Source organism: Molossus molossus, unplaced genomic scaffold (assembly GCF_014108415.1).
Source record: "Molossus molossus isolate mMolMol1 unplaced genomic scaffold, mMolMol1.p scaffold_m16_p_21, whole genome shotgun sequence".
In the NCBI taxonomy this organism is placed as follows: Eukaryota; Metazoa; Chordata; class Mammalia; order Chiroptera; family Molossidae; genus Molossus; species Molossus molossus.
Window position 1 is genome coordinate 15,111,836 of NW_023425357.1, and position 23,732 is coordinate 15,135,567.

Here is a 23,732-nt window from a genome sequence, read left to right on the forward strand (position 1 = left end):
GTTTTGGGTTGTACATATATATTTCTAAAGGCAAGGGGTATCCCCTCCTCCCTGATCTTGGTGCCAGGAGCAGATGGGTGGGACTCATGAGGAGGGATGGGAGAGCAACAGGATACATGGAGATGAAGACTGGCCTCTGACATGGAAGGGCCACCATATTAGCTCTCATGATCACATAAGATTTTACATGGAGAAAAATAAACTTCAATCTTGTGAAAGCCACTATTATTTTGGACCTATTTGTCATAGCAGCAGAATATTATGTTAGCCAGTAAAGGACGAAGAGGAGTCTCATGGACCTCCAGCTACCAGCCAGGGGATAAAGCCTCAGCCTGCCCAACCTCTACTTTGCTCAGCCCCCCATTTCACCCTCGCCTACCCAACTGCCCCCAGCCCTTCCTAGGATCACTGAGTCCGCCAAAGGCTTCCCAGGTTTAGCGATTGAAAAAAAAGTTTTTAAAAATTATTTATTATTTGAGAGAGAGAGGAAGGAAGGGAGAGGGGAAGAGAGAGAAACGTCGATTTGCTGTTCCACTTATTCATGTATTCATTGGTTGACCCCTGTATGTGCCTTGACTGGTGATCAAACCCACAACCTTGGTATATGGGAATGGCCCTCTAACCAACTGAGCTACTCGGCCAGGGCTAGGTCTGGCAAATTTAATACACAAGTCTCAAAAATCCATGGCAAGTACAAAGTGAATAAAATAAAAACAGGGTCAGGGGAAGGGAGCCATGGGCATACAAAGGGAGGGGCAAATAAGTGGGCGAGTTAGCTGGATCAAGAGGATGCCCTTCCTTGAGCATCACATCTCATCCAACCCATAGTCCTCCTCAGGGAAATCCCCCACGGTCACAACTGACGGCTTGAAGAAGGCACCATACTTGGGCTGGCATTCGAAGTAGCGTTTCCCATTCACACTGCCGGACACAACGGAAAAGGCAGAGGTCAGAGGGCTCCCAATATGGCTCCCTCCCCAGATGCCAGGATGGACAGGCTCACTCAGTAGTACATGCAGGCACTTACACAACATGCCCACAGACATTCACACAGACGCCGGAGTGGGAAGACTTATTACCTGCCATCGTTTTTCCCTAGTGGTTCATCGAAGCGGACGCCGATCCAGTAGCCAGGCTTGAAATCTGTGAGTCCTGCCCAGGGGAGAAATTCCAATGAAACCTCCAGACGCAGCTCATCCCAGACTCCTGCCTGCCCACTGAATCTAAAGCCCGTCTTGGCGAAACCACTCCTTACTCGGAACACCGCCAGCTCCTGCCCAGACTGACATGGTAGCCCCCTTCACTGGTCTCCCTGCTCCTATCCCTGACCCCCTATTCATTCGACGCTCCCAGCCAAAGGGGTCTTTGTAAAAATCAAAGGGAAATAGCACCATTACCTTGACCCAAATTCCTCAAAGGCCGCTCATCCCACTCAGCACAAAATCCACACTGCTTATGGTCAAATGATTTCTGACAAGGGTACCAAGACAATTCAATGAGAAAATAATAGTCTTTTCAACAAATAATGCTGGGACAAATAGATACCCACATGCAAGAGAATGAAGCTGGACTCCTACCTCACACTATACACAAAAATTAACACAAAATGGTCATCCGAGACCTAAGTGTAAGATGTAACACTATAACACTCTTAGAAAGGGGGGAGGAGGAGGAGGGAAGGTGTACAAGGGGATAAATGGTAATGAAAAAAATGAAGAAAAAAATCAGCTGAGATTTGAAAAAACAAATAAATAAAACTCTTAGGAGAAAATATAGACGTAAATCTTTGTGACTTGTGTTAGGCATTGGTTTCTTAGCTATAATACCAAAAGCACAAGCAACAAAAGAAAAAACATATAAACTGAACTTCATAAAAAGAAAAAAATATTGTGCTTCAAAGGACACTATCAAGAAAGTAAAAAGACAACCAACCCACAGAATGGGAGAAAACGTTTGTGAATCATCTATTTAATAAGGGAATTGTATCTAGAATATATAAAGAACTTTTAAAACCTGTCATGGGCTGAATTGTGTCCCCCAAAATTCACATGTTGAAGCCCAACCCCTGTACCTCAGAAAATGACTATATTTGGAGGTAGGGCCTTTAAAGAAGTGATAAAGTTAAAATGATTAAGTTATTATGTGATTAGGTTAAATCTGACTGGTGTCCTTATAGGAAGAAATCTGGACACAGAGAGACACCAGAGATAGGCATGCACACAGAGGAAAGACCATGTGAAGATACAGCGAGGAGGTGGTCTTCTACAAGCCAAAGATAGGCCTTGGGAGAAACCAAACCTGCCAAGGCCTTGATCTTGGACTTTCAGCCTCCAGAACTGTGAGAAATAAATTTCTGTTGTTTAAGTGATCCAGTATGTGACACTTTTTTTGTTTGTTTTTAATTTCTTTTTCCTTTATTGATTTTAGAGAGAGAGGAAGTGAGAGAGAAACATCAATGAGAAAGAACATCAACTGGCTGCCTCCCGCATGCTCCCCACTGGAGATTTGGCCCACAACCTGGGCATGTGTCCTGACCGGGACTCGAACCGGCGACCTCTTGGTGCATGGGTTGATGCTCAACCACTGAGCCACACCAGCCGGATAAGTGTGTGATACTTTGTTATGGCAGTCCCAGCAAACTAATACACAGCTCAACCACAAAAAGACAAACAACACAATTTAAAAACAGACAAAAAGGATCTGAATATATATTTCTCTAAAGATAGACTGATTATAATTAAGTACATGAATAGATGCTCAACATCATTAGCTATCAAAGAATTGCAAGTCAAACCCATAATGCTTTACCACTTCATACCCATTAGAATAACTATCATCAAAAAATAGTAAGTGTTGGAGAGGATGTGGAGAAATTGCAGCCGTTGTAGAAAACAGGGTGGCAGTTTCTCAAAGGTCAAACAGAGAGTCCCCATTTGACCCAGCAATTCCACTCTTAGGTATAGAGAAAGGAAAATATATGTCCACACAAAAACTTATACAAGAATGTACACAGCAACATTAGTTGTAAGAGTCAAAAAGTGGAAAAGACTCGCCCTGGCCAGTTTGGCTCAGCGGTTAGGGCACGTACCTCGCTTGCAGTTTGTCCCCGGCCCCGGTTGGGGTTGTGCGAGAGGCAGCCACTAGATGTGCTCCTTCCACGTCGATGTTTCTCTCTTCCTCTCTCTCTCCCTCCCACTCTGTCTGAGCAAAAATGGTAAAATGTCCTCAGGTGAGGATAAAAAATAAAATAAAAATGGAAAAGACTCAAATGTCCGTCAACTGTGATGAATCAATAAATAAAACGTGGTCTATCCATGCAATGCGATTGTTTGGCAATAAAAAGAAATGAAGTACTGATACATGCTACAACATGAACGAACCTTGAAAACATTATGCTAAGTGAAAGAAGGCAGTCACAGAGACCACATGATATAGTATGAATCCATTTACACAAAACATCCAGAATAGGCAACTCCACAGTGGCTGCCTAGAACTAGGGGAGATGGGGTTTCAGAAATGAGGAGTGGCAGCTAGTGGTAACGAGGTTTCTTTTTGGGGTGATGAAAATGTTCTAAAATTGACTGTGGTGTTTGTACAATTCTGTGAACACACTAAAAACCAATGAATGAATAATGTATTATTTAAATGGGTGAGTTTTATGATATATGAATTATATAACTCAACAACGTTGTTATAAAAGATAAAACCCTGCCCGGCCGGTGTGGCTCAGTGGTTGAGCGTTGACCCATGCACCAAGAGGTCGCCGGTTCAATTCCCGGTCAGGGCACATGCCCAGGTTGTGAGCCAAATCCCCAGTGGGGGGCATGCAGGAGGCAGCCAATCCATGTTTTCTCTCATTGATGTTTCTATCTCCCTCTCCCTTTTTCTCTCTCTCTGAAATCAATAAATTAAAAAAAATTTTTTTAATTTAATAAATAAAGCCCACTCTTTACTGTCTACAAAGCCATGCATGGTGCAGCCCTGAGCATGCTCCTGACCTCACTTCTTACCGTCCCCTCGCTCACTTCCTACTGGCCATGCTGATTCCTAACTCAACAGGTCGAGTTAGTTCCTGCTCACAGCTTTTGAACTCACTGCTGCCTCTGGCTGGAACACTCATCCCCCCTTCTCACCTGGCTCACTTCTGTCTTTCCTTCATAGTCCTTGCCCCAGGAAGCACTCTGGATTACTCTCGCGGAGGTCTGGTACTTCCTCTCAGCTCAGTCTCCTACGCTTCCTTCATCCCTGCCCTGATCACTCCGACCCGTGCTTTCCCCATCGCAGCCCTAAAAATCCTGTGTTTCCCCAGCCTAGCTCTGACTACTTTTGCCTCAGAATTAACCACTCTGGCCTCCACTTCCTCTATCACAGTGCTTCTCAATCTTCCTAATGCCACGACTCTTTAATACAGTTCCTCATGTTGTGGTGACCCCCAACCATAAAATTATTTTGGTTGCTACTTCATAACTGTAATTCTGCTACTGTTATGTCTTAGGTGACCCCTGTGAAAGGGTCGTTCGACCCCCAAAGGGGTCGTGACCCACAGGTTGAGAACCACTGCTCTAACACAACCCAGATCATTCTGCCCCTGCTTCCCAGTCTCCCCAGCATTGCCCCCATCAGGCAAGGCAGGGCAGGGCATAAGACCTCAGTGGGCCACATACCTACATACATGACGATGCCCCGGCGAGAGGGCTGCCCAGGCGCCCGCACCTCGCAGCGGCTACCCACGGGGATGGCACTGGCCTGGGCCTTCTCCTCCTCGAGGCGCTGGGTGGTCTCAGCCTCTTGCTGTGCCCGCTCCTCTTCATTGTATCGGCCTAGCTTGCTGCGCTTCAGGAAGGAGCGGACTGTGTCTGTGAGTGGGTTGGGTGATGGGGGTCAGACTTAGTCTCCCTGGTAGGGCCTCTGGCCTAATGAGATAACCTTCCACTCACACAGGGCTAACAATCATGGAGAAACTCTTCTGTTCTAGGTGTCAAAGGGCTGTCATCCAAGCCCCCTAAATCTCCCACCACAGCCCTGGCCTCTCCCAAGGCTCCCTGGTGCCTCCCCATAACCCAGAAACTAAAGGGAAGATTCGTGTCTCCAGTCTCACATCACCCCATCTTCCCACATCCCTTCAGTATCACATTCACCTCCATCCATCCCGAGTCCCTCCTCATCTTCCTCGTGTCTGTACTGATCACCACACTGCCCTGTCTACTCCACATATTCTCCCATGCTCTGTCCCATGTGACCCTGAGCACTCTCCTCACACCTGATCCCTCACACCTCCGACCTCCCTCTAATGCCCCCTCCACTTTCCTGTGCATCTGTCTCCTGCCCACAGTCCCTCACACCTCCCAGCTCTCATTAGCACCCTATGCCCTTTCCACACCTACTGCTCTCCTATACCCTCATCTGTCCCACCAACCTCACCCCCCCTCCCCTGCCTATCTGCTCCCACCACCCATTTCCCCCCAATGTCCCTGTCGATTTCTGCCCCCCAACACCACCATCCACCTACTTGCACACACTCCTTTTGGCCTCCACAAGCCCTCATTTATCCCCATGTGCCCCATACCTTGCCTCTGGTCATAGGCTTCTTGTGAGATCTGGTATTTCTCCACCTTGGATACATCCTCATACTCCCCAAGGCAAGCACCGCTGTGGTCAATGACCTGGAATGACAGGAGCGGTCAGAGGGGATCAGGATCTGGTCAGGGAGGCTTGGGGTGCTAGGGTGGTGATACAGTTGCACATTGGAGCATCCATAGACTTAAGTCTCTCCCGTCTAAAGAAAACTACATTCTCCCCTCACTTTACCCCAGCCTCCTCTCATCCCGAGACCGGCAGAAGGGAGGAGAGCAGGTGTCTACAGTAGTCATCTCCCTTTCCTCTCCCCTATTCAAACCCTGAAGGCTCGATCTGCCCCACACGCTGGCATCAACATCGCTGAGCTCGGTCTTGCTCACGAACCAAATAGGCAGTGTACATGTTCTCTCTGGGCCTCTGAGATCCTCTTAAGCTGCCCTCAACGTCCAGACCATGGAACATTTCTTCCTGTACCACCCTCAAGGTTCATTAACTCATTGCTTGCTGAGCTCTTTCAAGGCACCCAGTTGGCTCTATGCTGGCTGCTAGGGATGCAGTGCAAAAATAGATAAACGCCTGGTGGGAGACCAACCATAAACAAATACACAGGTATGTATATTAGACACAAACAATAACAAAGTTCGATATAGAGAAATACCACGGAGAGTGGGAGACATAACAGATCAATAGGTTTTGCTTTCAGCTGGAATGAGATACAGTCAGGGAGGCTCAGCCAGGAGGGCTTGACCTGACCCCAGTTCATAGGCTCCCTCTGGCTGTGTGTGGAGAACAGAGTGTGGGGGCCGGAATGGGAGCAGGAGACAGAGGCGGTTTTGATATCCAGGAAGGAGAGGATGGAGGCTGGGCCCGAGTGGGGCAGTGGATACAACTAGAGGTGTTTGGCCTGAACCACTGAGCTAACATACCAAAAGAGAAATGGCTCTTATCTCTGATGAAGGATCACTAAGAATTTCTACTTTCTTTATTAAGGATTTTTGTAAGTTTGAGGATGCTGTCATTTTAAGCTATAAATACAAGTAATATTTATAAACAGAAAAAGTTTTAGAACAAATAAAAATTCCCCAGAGGCTCCACCTCTGGGAAACCTTCCTTGAATAGCCTCAGAAGTAAGAGGTCTGTCTATACCTGAAGCCATAAAGGAAAACCACCCGTTTGAGGATGCCACTGTCCATGCCTGGCCCTCCAGCACCCCTAGGCTGAGGCTGCCCAGGGCAGCCCAGTTTCAGTGCTGTGGTCTATCCATATAATGCTGACCCACATTCCTGACCCTACCACATCATCTGGACTATGGAAGCTGCCCCCTCCCTCGCCTCCCTACTCCTTTTACCCTCCACAGTCTGCTACAGTCTGTTCCCCACACGTCATGAGAGCCTGTGAACACTTCACTCAGACCAGGGCTCTCCGGACTGAGTCCTCCCTTGGCTCCCACTTCCCTCTGCCATAGGAGCGGCCACTCTTCAGTCCTTTGTACCCACCATGCTCCCTCCCATCTCAGAGCGTTTGCACATGCTGTGCCCTTCTCCTGGAGCACTCTCTTCCTTTCTTCTGTTAACTCTTCCTATCCTTCAGGGCTCTGCTAAGGCAGCACCCCCTCTACGAAGTCCTCACCGATGGGTCATGTCCCTCCAATTCCTCGGTCTCCTACATGGTCTTCATCTCATGACCCTATTTGTTCTTGTGAATAGTTAGCTCACATCTATCTCACACAGGACAGAGCTAAATAGAGACCTTCTTAGACTTGGTTCACGGCTATAACCCTGGTGTAACACAGATGCCCAATGAACAGTTACTAAATAAATGAAAGAGACAAAAAATAAAAGAACCAGATCTCTCGGCACAATGACTTCTGGAGACATGCATACTGAGGTAAAAATTCCAGCTATAACCCTGGACAGTTTGGCTCAGCGGTTACAGTGTCAGCCTGTGGACCAGAGGGTCCTGGGTTTGGTTCCTGCTGGGGGTGCATACCTCGGTTGCAGTTTGTCCCCGGCCCTGGTTGGGGTCGTGTGGGTGGCGACCACTCGATGTGTCTTTCTCACGTCGATGTTTCTCTCTCTCTCTTCCCACCTCTCTCCCTCCTGCTCTGTCTGAAGATAGATGCAAAAATGTCCTTGGGTGAGAAAAAAAAAATTCCAGCTATAGTTCCTCCTTAGGAGAGTAAATTCCATCTTAAAGCTAAGTTTTCTCTTCTGCAAAATAGGGTTATTTACACTATCTTCCAAATCTGATTTTACGGACTCAACTCATTATCCAACAGTGCCAGGCATCGTTCCAGGTGCTAAGAAAAAATGCAGTACATCACAGGATGATGAGAGCTAAGGACAAAAATCAAATAAAGAGAAAGAGGAAGAGGTTTAAAGGTTACACTGGAGCCAGTGAAGGCCTCACACTCCAAAGTTGACATTTAAGTAAAGATTGGAAGGAAGGAGTGAGCCATGTGAGCATAGAGAAAGAACCATTCAGGTATAGGGGATAGTACATGCAGGGCTGATCTGCCGAGACATCTGAGGACTATGGCAGGAAGCAGAGTAGGGGGAGGATTGCGGACAGAGATGATGTGAGCTGATGCATGCTGAGGTCCTTTGTGTTCTAGCTTCTCCCACCACATCTCTGCGTTCACCCTGACCCACCTCACACTCTAGGCCTCTGTACACTCTGCTTCCTCCAGCTGGCATGCCCTTCCCACCTCTTCTCCTGAGTCGTCCTTTCCTCATCCTTCACGTCTCAGCTTAGGCATCTCTTCTTTCAGAAAGCCCCTTCTGATAATCCCAGATGGTCCCCAGTACCCTGGGCTTGCCCCAGCCAAACCACTCTGGCTGATACTGTCCAGTGACGGGTCTGTCTCTCTCCATACTGAACTCGAGGCTCCATGGGGACCTCTCTTGGTTATCACATAGGGCAAAGTGTGGCAAGCATCTGTTAATAATAAATAAATGGAGAGGAGGGATCCCAGGTCGGGAGGTCTCACATGGATGCGGCAGCCGTCATCAACGGGGTAGGAGCCCAGTAGTGCATCCTCTTGATCCAGCTTCCCATACAACTTCTCGTCAGCTCCGTACAGCTCCAGTTCCATGCAAGAGGCAGGGCTGCCCACCACCAGCTCTAGCTTACACTGCGAGGAGTAAGGGATGGGGAGAGGTTGGAGAGGAGGAAGGCTGTCTGCCCTGACTCTCCGCCCCTTGTATCAATAACCATCCCTCCATCTTCGCTCCTCTAACAAATCCATCATTTTAGGATTCAATTGGTTATCGTGGCCCTGCCCCCTCTGCTCTGGTTCCCGTCCTCTGAAAGCTCTGATTTTCCCAGGCTCTGGCCCCTTCTCTGGAACCTCCGGCTCCCTCTGGACCCACCCTGCTGTGGTCGGGCCCCCAATCTCGGCAACCTCGGTTTATTTCTGGCCTCTCTCCCTGCAATCCAGAAGCCCCTCCATTTCTTCTTTGCCCCGCCCCTCCGGACCCCGCCCCACGGTCACACCTTGAATTCAGCTATCGTGAGGCTGCGACTGTACCGCTTCTCGGAGCGAAAGGTGTTTAGAGAGCTGCTGATGAAAACGGTCACTGTGGGCGCCGAGAGCCCGGTCACCTCCATCTTGCCGCGCTCCGGCTGGGTCTGCAGCCCACTTTTCCACCTCACACCGGCTCTGTCGCCGCCGCCGCCGCCGCTACCGCTTCTGGACTATTAGCCCCCACCCCCTGCTCCCGAAATAGCCAATCCTCGCTTTCCTGCAGGGTGGGTTCGCCAATCTCCGCTGCCTGCTCACCGCCGGAAACTCCCCCGTATTCTTAGGGAGGTCCAGCCAATCCTGAGAGGCCTGACTTGGTGCAGTCCTTCCAATAGCAGTCCGGGAGACGGATCGGGCTGGTGAAGGCTGAAGCCGAGAGGAACGACTGGCAGGAGTTACACACGCCGCGGAGGGTAAACTCGCGCATGTGCACTGGCTCCCCCCCCCCATAGCAATGGCTTCTTCATTTATGCGCAGTGCTTGTTTGAGTTACATGACGCGTCCTAGTCCCGGCTCTCGTACTATACTATTCTATAAATTGGGGGAGCGAGGCCCACAGGTCGGAAGCAATTAATTTATGCTACAAAAAAATTGAATCAAATCTCAGCGCAGAGAGCCGAGCACAAAGCCGCTAGCAGCCATTACTTAGGTGCGCTCCGCCCCTCTTTAGGCGAAGCCACTAGAACTGACCCTTCCCGCGATCCGTCGTGAGGCGGAGCAAACGAGGAAAGCTGGGCGAGTTGTGGCGGACTATGGAACCGGACGGGACCTACGAGCCGGGCTTTGTGGGTATTCGCTTCTGCCAGGAATGGTGAGGCCGGGTCCACAGAGGTGCCAGGGGAGCATGTAATGGCCCCAGGACTGACCTCTGACCTCCCCCACCCCACAGTAACAACATGCTTTACCCCAAGGAGGACAAGGAGAACCGCATTCTGCTCTACGCGGTGAGCCCGCGGGTGGTCCGGTCTTCCCCACAGGTCAACCCGTTCCCATCGTGGCCCTGTCCTACTCCACGTGACCCCTACTCCCCGTTCCGCCTCGACTGGCCCTGGTCTCTTCTGTCCTGAAATGAATCCGACTTCCCCGTCTTTCCCTGCCCCGAGGTGATTCCCCATGCACCTCATTGTCCCCACCTCGAGACTCCATCCCCTAATCACCCTCTTCGGGGGAGACCCTGCCTTCCCAGTCCCATCGGGGATCTCTCGTGACCCCCTTCCTGCCACGTTCGCCCTCCCGCAGTGCCGGAATTGTGATTACCAGCAGGAAGCCGACAACAGCTGCATCTATGTCAACAAAATCACGCACGAAGTAGAGTAAGTGTAGGACCCGACTCTAGGGACAGGGTTGTAGGACCCCCCTATCAGAGCATAATTGTTCATTCTCTTCTCCCTCAGCGAACTAACCCAGATCATCGCTGACGTGTCCCAAGACCCCACGTTGCCGAGGACCGAGGACCACCCGTGCCAAAAGTGAGCGCGCACCTGTATTCGGGAGGGAGAGTGGCTCGTCCTCACCCGGCAGAGAGTGGAGGAGCAAGAGGGAAGGTATGATAGCCTGAGTAGCTGACTGTTCCCTCAGGTGCGGCCACAAGGAGGCAGTATTCTTCCAGTCGCACAGTGCCCGTGCAGAGGTGAGTGGCATGAAGAACTTTCTGGATATCCTGTGTTTGGTCCTTCCTAGGGGCAGGGATACCAATATTGAGGGGAGTCTGCCCTTCCTGGTGTCCTCAGTTGGGCCCTTACCAATGGGGAAGGCCTCCTTGTCTGTTTTTTGGGGGGTGAGGCTCTGTTGGATGGAGGTTCCATGTTGGGCCCTCTCTAGGGGATAGACCCTTCCTAACCATGCATCCTTTCTGCCAGGATGCCATGCGCTTGTACTACGTGTGCACGGCCCCTCATTGCGGCCACCGCTGGACCGAGTGAACCACCCTACCCCAAGTGTAATAAATGCTCTGTTTTGTGTGTGCATGTCCTGTGTTTATTTGCTTCTCGTGGGTTGGACACAGGGTGCACTGTCTTAAGCAGAGCGGTGCAGGGCACAGTGCTGCAGGTAAGTATCAGGCCTTGAGCTGGTGAAGCCACAGTCTTCACACACGTGCAACTTCTCACGGCGCTCACGGTAAGTGTAGCTGGCTGGCTGCCCATGCACCTTGGCAAGATGCGTTTCAAGTGAGCAGCGCTGTGTAAATGCTTTTCTGCAAGCTCCACAGTGGAATGGGCGGATCCCTAGGCAAAGAGATGGAGGCAGAAAGGACAGACAGGGCAATGACCCCGACCAGAGCCAACCCACCTTGCCCTGTGAGCATTCCTCCATTCCTATTCCAAGTTTTGCATACTCTGCCGACATCCCGCCATCTGCAGCCTCAGTGCATTCATGGGCCAGACACCTGTGTCCTTATTCTCACTAGGATGTTCGTTCCCCTGGAGCCAAGAGGGTGGAGGGAGGCTTTCCCTTGTACCTTTCAATCTGGGACCTGAATTCTGTAACCAGCACCTGTCTTCACTCTGCACCCCTACCCCAGCGCTGCCTTACACCCAGCTCCTTCCGTACGTGGTGTTCCAAGCTGAGTCTCTGCCCCACAAACACAAACGAGAACTCGACCCATAGAACACCTTCCTCCATTTTGTTCCATCCCCACTGCGAGCCCAGGAGCCCCTCCATGTCCTTGCCACTGCTCACCAGTGTGAGTCCTCATGTGGCGCTTGAGGTCAAAGGCGTCATGAAAGCCTTTGCCACAACAGCAGCACATGTGGCGACGCACAGGGCTATGGCACTTGAGGTGCCTTGTCAGCATGCGCTGCAGCGGGAAAGCCTTGGGGCAGAACGGGCAGCTGAGCATCCCAGGGTCCCTGGGAGTGGTGACCAAAGTGTCCTTCATGGGCTGTGGGAGGGACATTGGAGTTAGACACACACACACACACATACATAAGCAAACGCAGTGCCTAGAACTTGGAACTAGGGAAGTCTGGGAAGGCTAGAGACTATTTGTGCAAATGCCATACTTTCTCCAAGGTCTTCCCTGGCCAGGCCCCATTGCCCTACCTTTTTTTTTTTATCCTCATCTGAGGACATTTTTTCCATTTTTTGTTCAGATAGAGTGGGAGGGAGAGAGAGAAACATCGATGTGAAAGGGAGGCATCAAGTGGCTGCCACCTGCATGACTAACCAGGGCTGGGGACAAACTGCAACTGAGGTACGGGCCCTTAACGGGAACCGAACCCAGTTCTGTCTGGACCACAGGCCAATGCTCTAACCGCTGAGCCAAACCGGTCAGGGCGCCCTTACCTTACTTTTATTTCTTCATAGTACATACTATCTTCCGACACATTTTTCTAATTTTACTGTTTATACTTACAGCCCCACCAGATTATAAACTCCAGGAAGGAAGGAATTTTTGTCACCCCTGCTAAATACCCATTGCCTAGAACAGTTCCTGGCTCTCAGTAAATACTGAAGTAACCTTGAGTGCATTTACATTTGGTCAGCGCTGTCCTCCAGTGCATGCACAGAATATCCCTTCTGAAAGGCCCCAGTCTCATCCCCCTTCACATCCTGCTCCTTGTCACTTTGCCTGATCCTCTGACATAAAGCAAATCAACATCCACTTGTTGGCTTGAATTCTGTTCTGCCCCACAGGACAGAGAGATCCCTGAGGGTAGGAAACTGTGCTTGGGATGAGGCTTAACAGCTCACTACTAAGAAAGGAAAGAAAGAATGGGTGGAGAAATCCTGAGGCTGGAGGAGTAAGGGGCAGTCAGGTTCTGTTGAGGCTGAGCAGGGTCTGTGGACCACCTGCAGACTCACCGCTGCCCAAGAGTTCCCAGGGCCGGAAGATTGGTGTGCCGATGGCCCCTCCAGGCTGCTGCAGTCTGAGAAGAGAAGCCAGATGGTGATGCTTTGTGTCTTCACTTCCCCTTACCTCCAGGCCTAGTGATGGGCCCACCTGGGACATAAGTGTCTCCCCGGAGCTGGTCAGGCAGGTGGCCCCAATTGGGTGGTTCCAGACGCCTACTCCTGACCAGGAAGGCACGGGGCATCACCTCCAGGAACTGTAAGATACACCACACACACACACACATACACACTGGGGCTGCCTCCTCCACCTGCTGTTAGCCCAGGATGACTATCCCAGGTGGAAAGGGAGGGGCAGCCATGAAGTAGCCTCATTTTCTCCATGCAAATTTCATGACAGGCCCAGAGAGCAGATTTAGCTGGCTCCAGTTACCTCTGCCTTGGGGCCCACCATTCCTCCCCCTCTGACAGGTTCCTGAGGGCACTCTCCAGCCTCCAGGGGTAGACGAGCTCTAGGATTCCCCAAGGAGGTCAAGCAAGGGCAAGGCTGCAGCCTAGGCAGCTTTTGGGGTTTGGGAGAGGACACAGAGACCCCAGGAGTGTCTTCCCATAGTACTAACAGCGAAGGACCTAAGGGTCTATTTGCCAGGCAAATCAGTCACTACTGGGCATCCAGCAGCCTGCTTGGTTATTCAAATCACAGCAGCTGTCTAAGGAAACAAGGGAGGGAGTGACTGTGATTACTTGCTCCAGCGGACGGAGGGACAACAGGGTCTAAGAAGGACAGAGTGAAGAAGATCCAGGCTGCGCATCTTCAAGCAGGAGATCCACCTCTCTGGTCCTTGGATGTCCAGAACTGATGTTCAGCCAGAAGCACACTGTTCAGGTGTAGCAGATATTAAAATACTGGTCTGTTGATAGTGCAGCTCCTGGTGACTGCCTGGGACACTTCTCCCCATCTCCCACATTCTAGAAACAGCTGGGGGCTCCAAGGACCTTATCTTGGCACTCTGGCCAGGCTGTGTTCTAGATTGGTCTTTGGCCTTTTAAGGAGGGATTAAGGATTTTGAACATTTCTCATGCAGTTACTTTCACTTATTTATTCAGTCAACAATTCTCTGAACTCCAATTATAGACCAGGTCTAACTCAACACTGAAAATAAACACAAAGCTTAGTCCTTGGAGAAGACACACCAGTGACTGCCCAGCATGATCATGGCATATTGCAGGAGGCACAGGCAGAGTGATCCAAACTGTGATGGGGAGAACCCGGGGGGTGGGGGTGTCCTGATCCTGCCTAAGGGTTGAGGGCTGACTTCTTGGGTATGAGCCCTGTAGGAAGAGGGTTGGGGGAAAGGGAGAGGTTCCAGGCAGAACAGTCTACTGGACAAAGGCTTAGAGGTGAAAGCAGCAGTATTTCTTCACATTCCCGAGAGTCCTGCTGACTCATTTGGGGAAGGCAGAAGCACCGAGTCTGCTAGCCCAGAGCTTTGCTACTCTATCTCTGCAGGATCTGGGACTAATGAGACTCCCTGTCTCTGGTTTGTGTTGAAGATCCATGCAGATCATGTGGAGAGAATGCTGAGCCTGGGACCTGGCATGCAGCAGACATTATCAGCAGAGGAGTTGTTAGGGGATCTTGAGGAGTGGGGTGGCTAGGCAAGCATCTTAGTTTCAATGGACCCATCTGTGAAATGTTTTTAAATTGTTGACACTGTTACAGATGTCCCCCATTTTCCCTCCCTTTGCCCACCTCCACCCAGCTCCTTCCTCCCCTTCCCCCAGCCATCACCACCCTGTTGTCTATGTCCATGGGCTATGCATATATATCCTTTGGCTAATCTCTTCACCTTCTTTTATCCAGTTGCCCAACCCCCTTCCCTCTGCGATGTGTCAATCTGTTACATGTATCCATGCCTCTGGTTCTAATTTGTTCCTCAATTTATTTTGTGGATTCCACGTATAGTATTTGTTTTTTTTTCTGACTGGCTTATTTCGTTTAGCATAATAATCTCTAGGCCCATCCATGCTGTTGCAAAGGGTGAGTTCCTTCCCCCTATTTTTACAGCTGTATAGTATTCCACTGGGGTTTTGTGTCACCATCTCACAATTGTTGAGATTTCACGTGGCCATGACTAGTATGCCTGGCAGCCCAGGATCTCGGAGCTGTCCGATGCAAAGTGCAGGGGCCAGGTTGCACTAAAAAATGAGCTGGTTGCACTAAAGAATGAGCTGGTGAATGAGGGAGCCATTTTGTTTCTGCTCAGGTGCCCAGTTCTCCATGCCCAACACGTCTCTCTTTTTTTTTTTATCCTCACCCGAGGACATTTTTTGTACAGAGTGGGAGGGAGAGAGAGGAAGAGAGAGAGGGAAACATCGATGTGAAAGGGACACATCGAGTGGCTGCCACCCGCAAAACCAACCTGGGTGGGCAGCATCACCTGGGCTCTTCTGCCCTCTGGCTTCCAGGAGGGTGTAACAATGGAAAGCCCTGCAGATGTAGGAAGGAATTCCAATTTCCTTCCTGTGGGGTTGCCCTCCCCTCAGGGCAGCCCTCTCTCCTGGATTTGCTCTTCTGGGTTTCATGTCCTTGTGCCTCGTGGTCTAGGGTGGGGGTGTGTGACAGCTCTCCTCTGGTACCAGGACTGCCCACTCCTTTGCCAATTATTCCTTCACTAAACTCTGAAATATCCCACGTGAACATGCTGGCTCTTCCCGCTGAGATCCTGTTGGTCCATAAACTGCCTGCATACACATTCATCAGCAGTTTTGTTTTTTTTTTTATCCTCACCCGAGGACATTTTTCCATTTTTTGTTCAGATAGAGCAGGAGGGAGAGAGAGGAAGAGAGAGAGAGAGAAGCATCAATGTGAAGGGACACATCGAGTGGCTGCCACCCGCACGACCAACCAGGGCCGGGGACAAACTGCAACCGAGGTACGTGCCCTTAGCGGGAACCGAACCCGGGTCTCTCTGTACTGCAGGCCAACGCTCCAACCGCTGAGCCAAACCGGCCAGGGCAGCAATAGTTTCTTAACCAAGAGAAAGTCTGGTCCTTCTAGGGCTAAAGGGCCTGGCATTAGAAAGTGGAGAGTGGCAGACATACTGGATTCTCGAACTACCAGCCCACCTCCTTTTGCACTGAGAACGCAATTTTGTTTAAGCGGCGTGTCCAGCACAGGCGAGATAGCTGGTCCCAGCAAATAAAAGCAATCTCCATTCCCACTGCCGGTGACTGCTCTGAGGGGAAGGCCTCTAGGAAGGCTTTGCACATTTTTCCCCACCACCCTGGCAGCTGCCTTGCCTCATGCCTTTGCTGCTGGCGGGTAGGGGTAAACTGCTGAGTGCGTGGCAGACATGTTGCAATTGTGAGGGCATAAGCTGGAGGGTGAAACTCAGGCTCATCCAGGGTGATAGAGCACAAACATAATCAAGAGTAACAAGTGTCCCTAAGCTTACTCCCCCATAAGCCAGGTGTTTGCTCCATGGAGTTGAAGGCTTAACTGTAATACAGGGTAAAAGTGGGTAATTTTCACGAAGGATAGAGCCTCAAGTTGGTCTCCTAGGTGTCCAGGGGCCTGGATGCCAAACCTTGCCTCAGGGATCTTAGGTTGACTGTTGCCAAGCTAGGCAGAAGCAAGAATGGATCTCCAGTCTTTTAGGGGTGGCCTATGGGCCTGGACAAAGAGCCTCCTGGCAGAGGTGCAGTCCAGTTACGAGCCCTGGACCACTTGGGCTCACTAAGGCAGGAAGAGGAACTTTATTGGGGGGGGGGTTGCGTCGTGGATGTTTCTTGGATTTAAACGTGAAGCAACAAGGCTCTGCCTAGAGCGATCCCATCCTTCCTCCCACTGCCTCTCCCCCCGCTCACTCTATTCCAGCTGGCCTGGCTTTGTCGTTATTCCTACATGTACCTTTGGTCCTCCCATGGGGCCTTTGCACTAGCTGTTCTGTCTGCCTAGACACTTTCCTGAGATGTCCACATGGCCTGTGCCCTCCACCAAGCCTCAGCTCAAATGTCACTCAGAAAGGCTTCTCTGACACTTCCACCAGCGCGGTGAATTCCCTCAGCTTATTCGTTACACAGTCATCGTTTTAATTTTTGTGTTTTGCTTTCTAGAAGGTGAATGCCATAAGGGCAGATGCTTCACTTTTCCTGTTCCTCACTCTACCCCTAACATGTAGAACAGTGATAGGAACCTGGGCGCCGGCAGGATTTCTTTTTTTTTTTTAAATCCTCACCCGAGGACATTTTTCCATTTTTGGTTCAGATAGAGTGGGAAGGAAAAATGGAGAGAAACATCGACGTGAAAGGGACACATCGAGTGGCCGCCACCCACACAACCCAACCAGGGCTGGGGACAAACTGCAGCCAAGGTACATGCCCTTAGCGGGAACCGAACCCGGGTCTCTGTGGACCGCAGGCTGATGCTCTAACCACTAAGCAAACTGGCCAGGGCAGGATTTCTTTTTAACTGCATGACTGGTTCTGATGTCTATCAATGTTTAGGGAGGCAACAGTGGGCCATGTCCTTGTGTTGTAGGGTCTGGCTCCGCCACCAAGGAAGCCTAGGTTGAGAGTCTCAGCTCTATGGGACCCTGGGCAAGACACTGGTTCTCTCTAGCCTGTTCTGGTGGGCTATGACCATCAAACAGAACAGGGAGGTACCCAGGCAAGTGGGGGTGCAAGCCACAGCAGCCACATGGTAGGACAGTGCTTTAGAAGGCCCACCCCTGCTGGCTTCCTTTTTATACACTTGGGACAGTGGGGGCTTTTATAGTCACAAGGGTGGCCCTCTCAGAAGACATGCTACGTGGCTAGATGCCCGCTGCCTGGAGAAGCTGGTGTCAGTACTGGGAGCTCATGCGACACTGAAGCTGGACAGTCCTCCTGCTGAGGAAAGAACGACTGTCCCAGTTTCTGGGTGGCCTGGGCATGCTGCCAGGATTGTCCAGTGAATAAGCCTATTTGTCTCTCCTCATTTCCCCTGCTGCAGATGGGGACAAAAGCCTGGACCTCAGAGGACCAGCATGGGCCTGGCCCAGGGACCAGTGGTGTGAAAATATGTGCAGCGGTGCTCAGGGTCTGGCACATGGTGACCACAGCAGCTCCAGTGCGTTCTTGGACATCAGTAGAAAGTATGAAAGAAAGACTGGTCCCTCTCTGGTGCAGTTGGGCCCCACTGGGCAAGGACCACAAGTGATCCCTCAGCAGCTCAGTGGGCTAGGGATAAGTGACATGGGAACAAGGTGCTGGGATCATCATCACTGCAGTTCCAAAAATGTTGGTCCCGTGTCCCCACTGACACTGTGAGAACAGGGCCCAGCACCAGGGCTTACACGAGTTCTCTGGGCTGGTCCACCAGAGCATTGCTCTCCTTCCTCCCTCCCTGCTTCACCTGAAGGGGGCTTTGTGAGTGTGCCGGGACAGGCACAGGAACCATTCCTCTAAGTTGTCAGTTTATTTGCTTAAAATAGCTGTTGCATCAGAAAACAGCAGGGCTGCTGGCCCTCAGTCCCCCTGTGCCTTCTTCCGCACGGCCTGCACCAGCAGCTCCGAGTAGTGTTCCAGCAGGGCACGCAAATCTGGGCTGGCCAGGGGGCACAATGTGGGTGGGGAGGGGAGACCAGGGCTGGGCAGGGCCTGGGCTGGGGCCACATCACTCCCAACTAGCCAGTCATTGGCCTCTAACTGGCTGTGGATCCAAAGGAAGGTGGAGGCCAGCTCAGTCTGTGCCTGCCGATGCTTGGTACTCAGCTGATCACTGGAGACCATCTGCAAGGGGTGCCAACCTTGTTAGGACCCACCCAGGCCAGGCAGTCCCAAGGCACCCTCAGCCCTTTCCCCTGACTTTAGGGCTTGGCTTACCAGGTGGTAAAGGTCCAAGGCTTCTTGGAAGGCAGTCTGCAGTTTGTGCACAATGGTCCCCACACTGCTCAGCTCAAGGGGAACAGCTGGGGACAGGATCCTGGCTGGCAGCCCAGGCTCCCGCCAGTGTCCAGGGCTGTCCCGGACCACACCGAGCGCATCTATGGGTAGAGGGGAGAAAATGAGAAAGACACCTCTACTTTATAACTGGTCTAAGAGAGGCCAGGGTGGCTGGGATGATCCCAACTGTTGTCCCTCTGCCTGGCAAGGCTCGGTCTCCAAGGCTCCCTTCCCTCCCCTCCTACAGGTCTCTGCTCAAATACCACCTTCTCTCTGAAGCCTTTTCTCATCATCCTGTTTTAAACTGTAGTAATTGCCCCCACTTCTCACTCCCTAAACCCTTTCTCTTCATTTTTCTCTTCAGCACATATCACTTAACACTTTCCTCATAGATTTAGTTTGGGGTCAGTTATGGTGTCAGTTCTCTGACATCTTGTTTACTACCTCATCGCATCCATGTCCTCAGGGCCTAGAACTAAAAGCCCAACATATACAAAGTGCTCACAAAATAGTCTGGTAAAGAATAAATGAATGGCACAGCCCCTGTGGCCAGGTCAAGTGCCTACCTTTGCAGCTGTTACATGCGATGAGCTTAGGAGACAACCCCTTATCCCAAGGGTCATACTCACCAGGGGTGAGCTCCAGGAGGGAGGTGATGTTGCCAGACATGGCCTCTGGAAGTGGGGGGCTGTTGGGGTGAGTAGGGGTTTTGAGGGGCTCAGGGGTCAGGAGCCTTGGAAGAAAGGTGGAGTTCTGGAGCCTCAGGGGGCTCACATCTGCGGGACTGGGAGCCAGGACGCTAGCTGTTGTGACCGTGATATTGGGCTGGGTGGCCACAGGTTCCTGGGACCAGACACAAGAAGTGGGTGGTTCCACGGGGGGTGGGAGCAGTAGCAGCCTGTTACAGACACTTGACAGAGTCTGTCTGAGGCTGGCCCGAGCTTCATGTTTGCCCCGGGAGGGCAGGGCGGGCTCTTGGCCCTTGCTGTCAGAGTTGGGTGCTGCCGTCGTGGTGATAGGCTGAAGCTCCTGGTCCAGGGAGGCCAGCTTCCCCAAGGATGAGGGCCTACAGAGAGGTCTGCTCAACTCTGCTAGGACAGAGTCCTCACTGTCCTCAAGGGAGATGCTGTGTGACATCTTGGCACGGGAGCTGGCAGTGGCCTCCATGCAGGAGCCGGTAGAGGGGGAGTGGAGGCCTGGAGTGGGCAGGGCTGAGGGTGGCTGAGGTTTCCTGTCTGTGGGCAGCGCTGAGGAGGGGGCGACACAGGAAGCCAGACCTGTGAGGCAGGGGGTTATAAAGGAAGCAGCGTATTCACTTTCACATCCAAGCCACAGAACTGACAGACAGGGCCCCACCCCAGGACGGCTGCAAGGTCTGAGTGGACCCTGTCCATCCCCACCCATGGTTCAGCTGGGCACCCAAGGCCATTTGCTGAGAAACCCAGGGCTGTTTACTAGGGATGGTGACACTTACTCAGTGGGCACCAGGCCTCCGGGGTGTCAGGGGACTCTTTCGCTTTCCCCCCAGAGAGGACCTGCAAGCAAAGCCATGAGGTGAGGACGAGGCCTCCTGGCTCCCAGCACTATGTCCCAAGGAGGTGGTCCAAGTACTCACGTTGGTCCTGCCTGGGAAGGCGCAGCCAGTACCTGCTCTCAGGGGCTCTGCTCTGGGCTGTTTCCCCCCGAGGTCCGTGAGTTCGACCTCTGGGGACTCCACAAGGTGCAGGGGCAGCTGGGAAGAGGTGTGGTTGAGCCTGTGGGGAGGAAACCAGGCAGTTGTGTCTGCCCTGGGTGTGCTTGAGATACACAGCCCCATGCTGGGGGAATACAGAAAGCGGGAAGATTCACTAGTTCACCAACTCCTACCTGGATGTCTTCTGGAGGCGTGAGAGGAACTGGGCTGAGATGCTAAGCCGGGGATTAAAAAAGTCCTCATCCGCAGAGGCCGTCACATCTCGTAGAGATCTGTGAAAGGGCTCTGGGGGGAGATGCCAAGGGAGACCTCAGAATCCCTCTAGCCATCCTAGGTACATGCCAAATGTAGGATCTAGGTCTGAGCAGACCCATAGAGCAGCAGGCAGAGCCTCAGAAACCCCCGTCAATAAACAACACAGAGCAAGTGGAGCAGGAAGAGAAAACTGTGCAGCTCAGCCTAGCTGGTGTGGCTCAGTGGTTGAGCATGGACCCATGCACCAAGAGGTCGCCGGTTTGATTCCCAGTCAGGGCACATGCCCAGGTTGTGGGCCTGATCCCCAGTGGGGAGCATGCAGGAGGCAACCAATCAATGTTCTCTCTCATCGATGTTTCTATCTCTCTCCCTCTCTGTTCCTCTAAAAATTAATAAAGACAAAAATAAATAAATAAATAAATAAAAAACGGTGCATCTCAGTCCTTAAGATAAAACATGCCCTCCAACCACCCTTACCAGCCCTGCTGGGGAAAGCCCTAATCCAGAGATACCCACACTGTGCCTAGCACTGGATGGCCCACCCAGGTAGGCCGAGAGGGGGAGGGCCCTACCATCAGGGTGTGTGTCAGTAAGCGTCTCAAAGTGGTACCGAAGAAACTTCTCTTGCTCAGGGGTCTGGGGCAGGGAGCCACTGGATATGCTTGCCACCTCAGGCCGAGACAACTCTTCTGCGGTTCCTGGGCATTCTGTGGAGAAGCAGAGGGGGCAGGCAGGAAAGAACCTTCCACCCTGTTAGTCATGGCAGACACCCTGACAAAGATGCCAGGCACTTAATGGAGACAGCGGGACTTGCCCGGCACACACCCTGTTGTCACCAGGCTGAAACTAATGACTGTCTTCCAGGTGAGGTGCAGTGGGCACCAAATGTAGGACTGATGTCGGGCCAGTGTTGATGTATTATGACCATCCCATAAGCCAGACCATACATTTCCTTTCCTTGCATTTGGCCCGCTTACCTGGTATGGGGGTCATTGTCCTGTCAAACCGAGGGTCTGGGTCCAGCTGTGGAGGGGAGGAATGGATGGTGGCGAAAGTACACTCCAAGTAGGCCTCCGAATCCCCTGAATCTAAAGGAGAAGTAGGGGGAGTCAGGAGCCCACAGCCAGGCCCTTTTTGAGTGGGTCAGGTAAGTGGCTCAGTTTCTCTGGGCTCCAGTTTCCTCATCTGGAGAATGGGGATGATAATACCCACTCCCTATTTTTATGGACCAACAAGGTTACACATGGAGGAAGTGCCAGAGCTGGGCCACTATCAGTGGGCAGCTGGGCTCCAGAATCCTCTGGTAACATCAAGGACCATGTCTGTCTTTTGTGACAGACTCTTGAGTTTCAGGAAGACTGGGTCAAGGTCATCATCAGTGCCCAGAAAGAGGCTTAGCAGGACAAACAGACTACAGCAGGGTCCTTGTCTGGCCATCACTCACCCTCAAGTTTGCTCTGATCCTTCAAGTCCATGGAGGAGACTCTGAGATAGCAGTCACTTTGCTGGTCTCCAGACTCCACCTCCACCTCTTCTGAGCCATACTTGCTGCAGTGCCCACAGGGGCGGGGCAAGGGAACCAGAACATACTAGTTAGTAAACAAGTGGTCCCTACCCAGAACCCTGAGGCATCTGCCCCCGCCTCCCCTACCCCCTCCAAGAACTCCCTTCCCCCAGGAGTCCCCTGCATTTCCACCTGGAACAGTGGAAACAGGCTATAGAGCTGGGCTCCTGCTCCATCTGGGCCATACCCCTTTCTCCCCACTCCCACAGGCCCACTGGGAGAGTTCTTCCAGAGTGTGCCTATCAGCTGAGGCTTCTTCTCTCCAACTAAGGCTCCCCTTGGTGCAAAGGACACTCACCTGTCTGTCCCTAGGACTGTTAACTCCGCCTCTCTGGCTTCAGAGGACTCCTGAAGGGACAGGAAGGAGGGATTCCTATAGCTATCTTCCTGGGGACTTTCTGACAGTGGGCTGAAGAGGCACAGCCATCTGAGGCAGCTGTGGCAACCAGGACCCTTGCAAGCTTCTAAGTGTTACAGTAAAGAAGTCGGGGCCTGGCCAGTGTGCACTCAGTGGATTAAGCATTGTCCCATGGACTGAGAGGTCCTGGTTCAATTCCTGGTCAGGGCACACGCTCAGATTGTGGGCTCAATTCCCAGTAGGGGCCATGCAGGAGGCGGCCAATTGATGTTTTTCTCTCACATCGATGTTTTTATCTCTCTCTTCTTCTCTCTCTAAAAAAATCAATACATTAAAAATAAAGCCCAGGCCAGTTTGGCTCTGAGGTTAGAGCGTAGGCCTGCGGTCCAGAGAGACCTGGGTTTGGTTCCCGCTAGGGGTGCGTACCTTGGTTGCAGTTTGTCCCCAGCCCTGGTTGGTCGTGCAGGTGGCAGCCACTCGATGTGTCCCTTTCACATCGATGTTTCTCTCTCTCTCTTCCTCTCACCTCTCTCCCACTATACCTGAACCAAAAACAGAAAATGTCCTCAGGTGAGGATAAAAATCATAAATAAATAAATAAATAAATAAATAAATAGAAGTCAGAGATCAGGTGAGGATAAAAATCGTAAGTAAATAAATAAATAAATAAATAAAAGTCAGAGATAATGGCAGCCCCCTTTGTTGGATGCTCACTGTGCACCAGGGCCTGGGCCCAAGCCTTCTGTTCACCATGAGCTCACTCCGTGCCCAACTGTATTATCGTCAGCCACTTTACAAATAAGGAAAAGGTATGGCTCCAACCCTCTAAGCATCTATTCAGGTGAAGTTCAAAAACAGGCAAACCAGTCCATGGTGCGAGAGGTCAGAATGCTGGTTACCTTGGGTGGAAGTACAGACTGGAGGGGCACAGGGGTCTTCCTGGAGGTAGAAAATGCTCTATATTTTTACCTTCGTGATGCATTTGCATATATATATTCATAGGTAACAATTCATCAAGCTATTTACTTTTTTTTAATCCTCA

General features: G+C 51.5%; 4 protein-coding genes across 4 annotated transcripts in view; 1 reads left to right on the top strand and 3 right to left on the bottom strand.

The window, feature by feature from the left end:
• Nucleotides 1-564: 564 nt before the first annotated feature.
• Nucleotides 565-9,268, bottom strand: TBCB (tubulin folding cofactor B). The gene is made up of 6 exons (XM_036274713.1): nucleotides 9,073-9,268; nucleotides 8,567-8,710; nucleotides 5,567-5,663; nucleotides 4,665-4,856; nucleotides 1,080-1,152; nucleotides 565-921 (listed from the first exon to the last, which is right to left on the bottom strand). Exons 1-6 carry the CDS (start codon nucleotides 9,184-9,186, stop codon nucleotides 807-809), a joined length of 735 nt encoding a protein of 244 aa, XP_036130606.1. The 5' UTR covers nucleotides 9,187-9,268; the 3' UTR covers nucleotides 565-806.
• A 177-nt stretch (nucleotides 9,269-9,445) lies between these two features.
• POLR2I (RNA polymerase II subunit I) lies at nucleotides 9,446-11,065 on the top strand. The gene is made up of 7 exons (XM_036274733.1): nucleotides 9,446-9,513; nucleotides 9,771-9,911; nucleotides 9,990-10,044; nucleotides 10,340-10,413; nucleotides 10,495-10,569; nucleotides 10,679-10,730; nucleotides 10,960-11,065. The coding sequence occupies exons 2-7, from the start codon at nucleotides 9,853-9,855 to the stop codon at nucleotides 11,020-11,022; spliced, it is 378 nt and encodes a 125-aa protein (XP_036130626.1). The 5' UTR covers nucleotides 9,446-9,513; nucleotides 9,771-9,852; the 3' UTR covers nucleotides 11,023-11,065.
• A 51-nt stretch (nucleotides 11,066-11,116) lies between these two features.
• Nucleotides 11,117-13,148, bottom strand: OVOL3 (ovo like zinc finger 3). Its single transcript, XM_036274724.1, has 4 exons — nucleotides 13,044-13,148; nucleotides 12,893-12,969; nucleotides 11,780-11,972; nucleotides 11,117-11,325 (listed from the first exon to the last, which is right to left on the bottom strand). Exons 1-4 carry the CDS (start codon nucleotides 13,135-13,137, stop codon nucleotides 11,117-11,119), a joined length of 573 nt encoding a protein of 190 aa, XP_036130617.1. The 5' UTR covers nucleotides 13,138-13,148.
• A 5,255-nt stretch (nucleotides 13,149-18,403) lies between these two features.
• Nucleotides 18,404-23,732, bottom strand: part of WDR62 (WD repeat domain 62) — a 48,919-nt gene continuing 43,590 nt past the window's right edge. Inside the window, exons 23-32 of the mRNA XM_036274619.1 lie at nucleotides 22,631-22,735; nucleotides 22,213-22,316; nucleotides 21,746-21,856; nucleotides 21,341-21,475; nucleotides 20,687-20,798; nucleotides 20,436-20,574; nucleotides 20,291-20,355; nucleotides 19,450-20,135; nucleotides 18,761-18,921; nucleotides 18,404-18,667 (exon numbers count right to left, since the gene is read on the bottom strand). Of these exons, the coding sequence (XP_036130512.1) occupies nucleotides 18,404-18,667; nucleotides 18,761-18,921; nucleotides 19,450-20,135; nucleotides 20,291-20,355; nucleotides 20,436-20,574; nucleotides 20,687-20,798; nucleotides 21,341-21,475; nucleotides 21,746-21,856; nucleotides 22,213-22,316; nucleotides 22,631-22,735 (1,882 nt within the window). The remainder of the gene's footprint in view (nucleotides 18,668-18,760; nucleotides 18,922-19,449; nucleotides 20,136-20,290; nucleotides 20,356-20,435; nucleotides 20,575-20,686; nucleotides 20,799-21,340; nucleotides 21,476-21,745; nucleotides 21,857-22,212; nucleotides 22,317-22,630; nucleotides 22,736-23,732) is intronic.

What these genes read in the sequence shown, in the direction of transcription:
- OVOL3 (XM_036274724.1), bottom strand. Translation starts at nt 13,137, where the DNA reads ATGCCCCGTGCCTTCCTGGTCAGGAGTAGGCGTCTGGAACCACCCAAT. An exon ending in GGGCAGCGGTGAGTCTGCAG is followed by an intron (nt 11,973 to 12,892) that starts GTGGTCCACAGA and finishes CAGCCCATGAAG; the next exon opens with GACACTTTGGTCACCACTCC. An exon ending in CCACATGAGGACTCACACTG is followed by an intron (nt 11,326 to 11,779) that starts GTGAGCAGTGGC and finishes CTCTTTGCCTAG; the next exon opens with GGATCCGCCCATTCCACTGT.
- TBCB (XM_036274713.1), bottom strand. Translation starts at nt 9,186, where the DNA reads ATGGAGGTGACCGGGCTCTCGGCGCCCACAGTGACCGTTTTCATCAGC. An exon ending in TCACGATAGCTGAATTCAAG is followed by an intron (nt 8,711 to 9,072) that starts GTGTGACCGTGG and finishes TACTCCTCGCAG; the next exon opens with TGTAAGCTAGAGCTGGTGGT. An exon ending in CTAGGGAAAAACGATGGCAG is followed by an intron (nt 922 to 1,079) that starts GTAATAAGTCTT and finishes TGTGTCCGGCAG; the next exon opens with TGTGAATGGGAAACGCTACT.
- POLR2I (XM_036274733.1), top strand. Translation starts at nt 9,853, where the DNA reads ATGGAACCGGACGGGACCTACGAGCCGGGCTTTGTGGGTATTCGCTTC. An exon ending in AAAATCACGCACGAAGTAGA is followed by an intron (nt 10,414 to 10,494) that starts GTAAGTGTAGGA and finishes CTTCTCCCTCAG; the next exon opens with CGAACTAACCCAGATCATCG. An exon ending in GAGGACCACCCGTGCCAAAA is followed by an intron (nt 10,570 to 10,678) that starts GTGAGCGCGCAC and finishes CTGTTCCCTCAG; the next exon opens with GTGCGGCCACAAGGAGGCAG.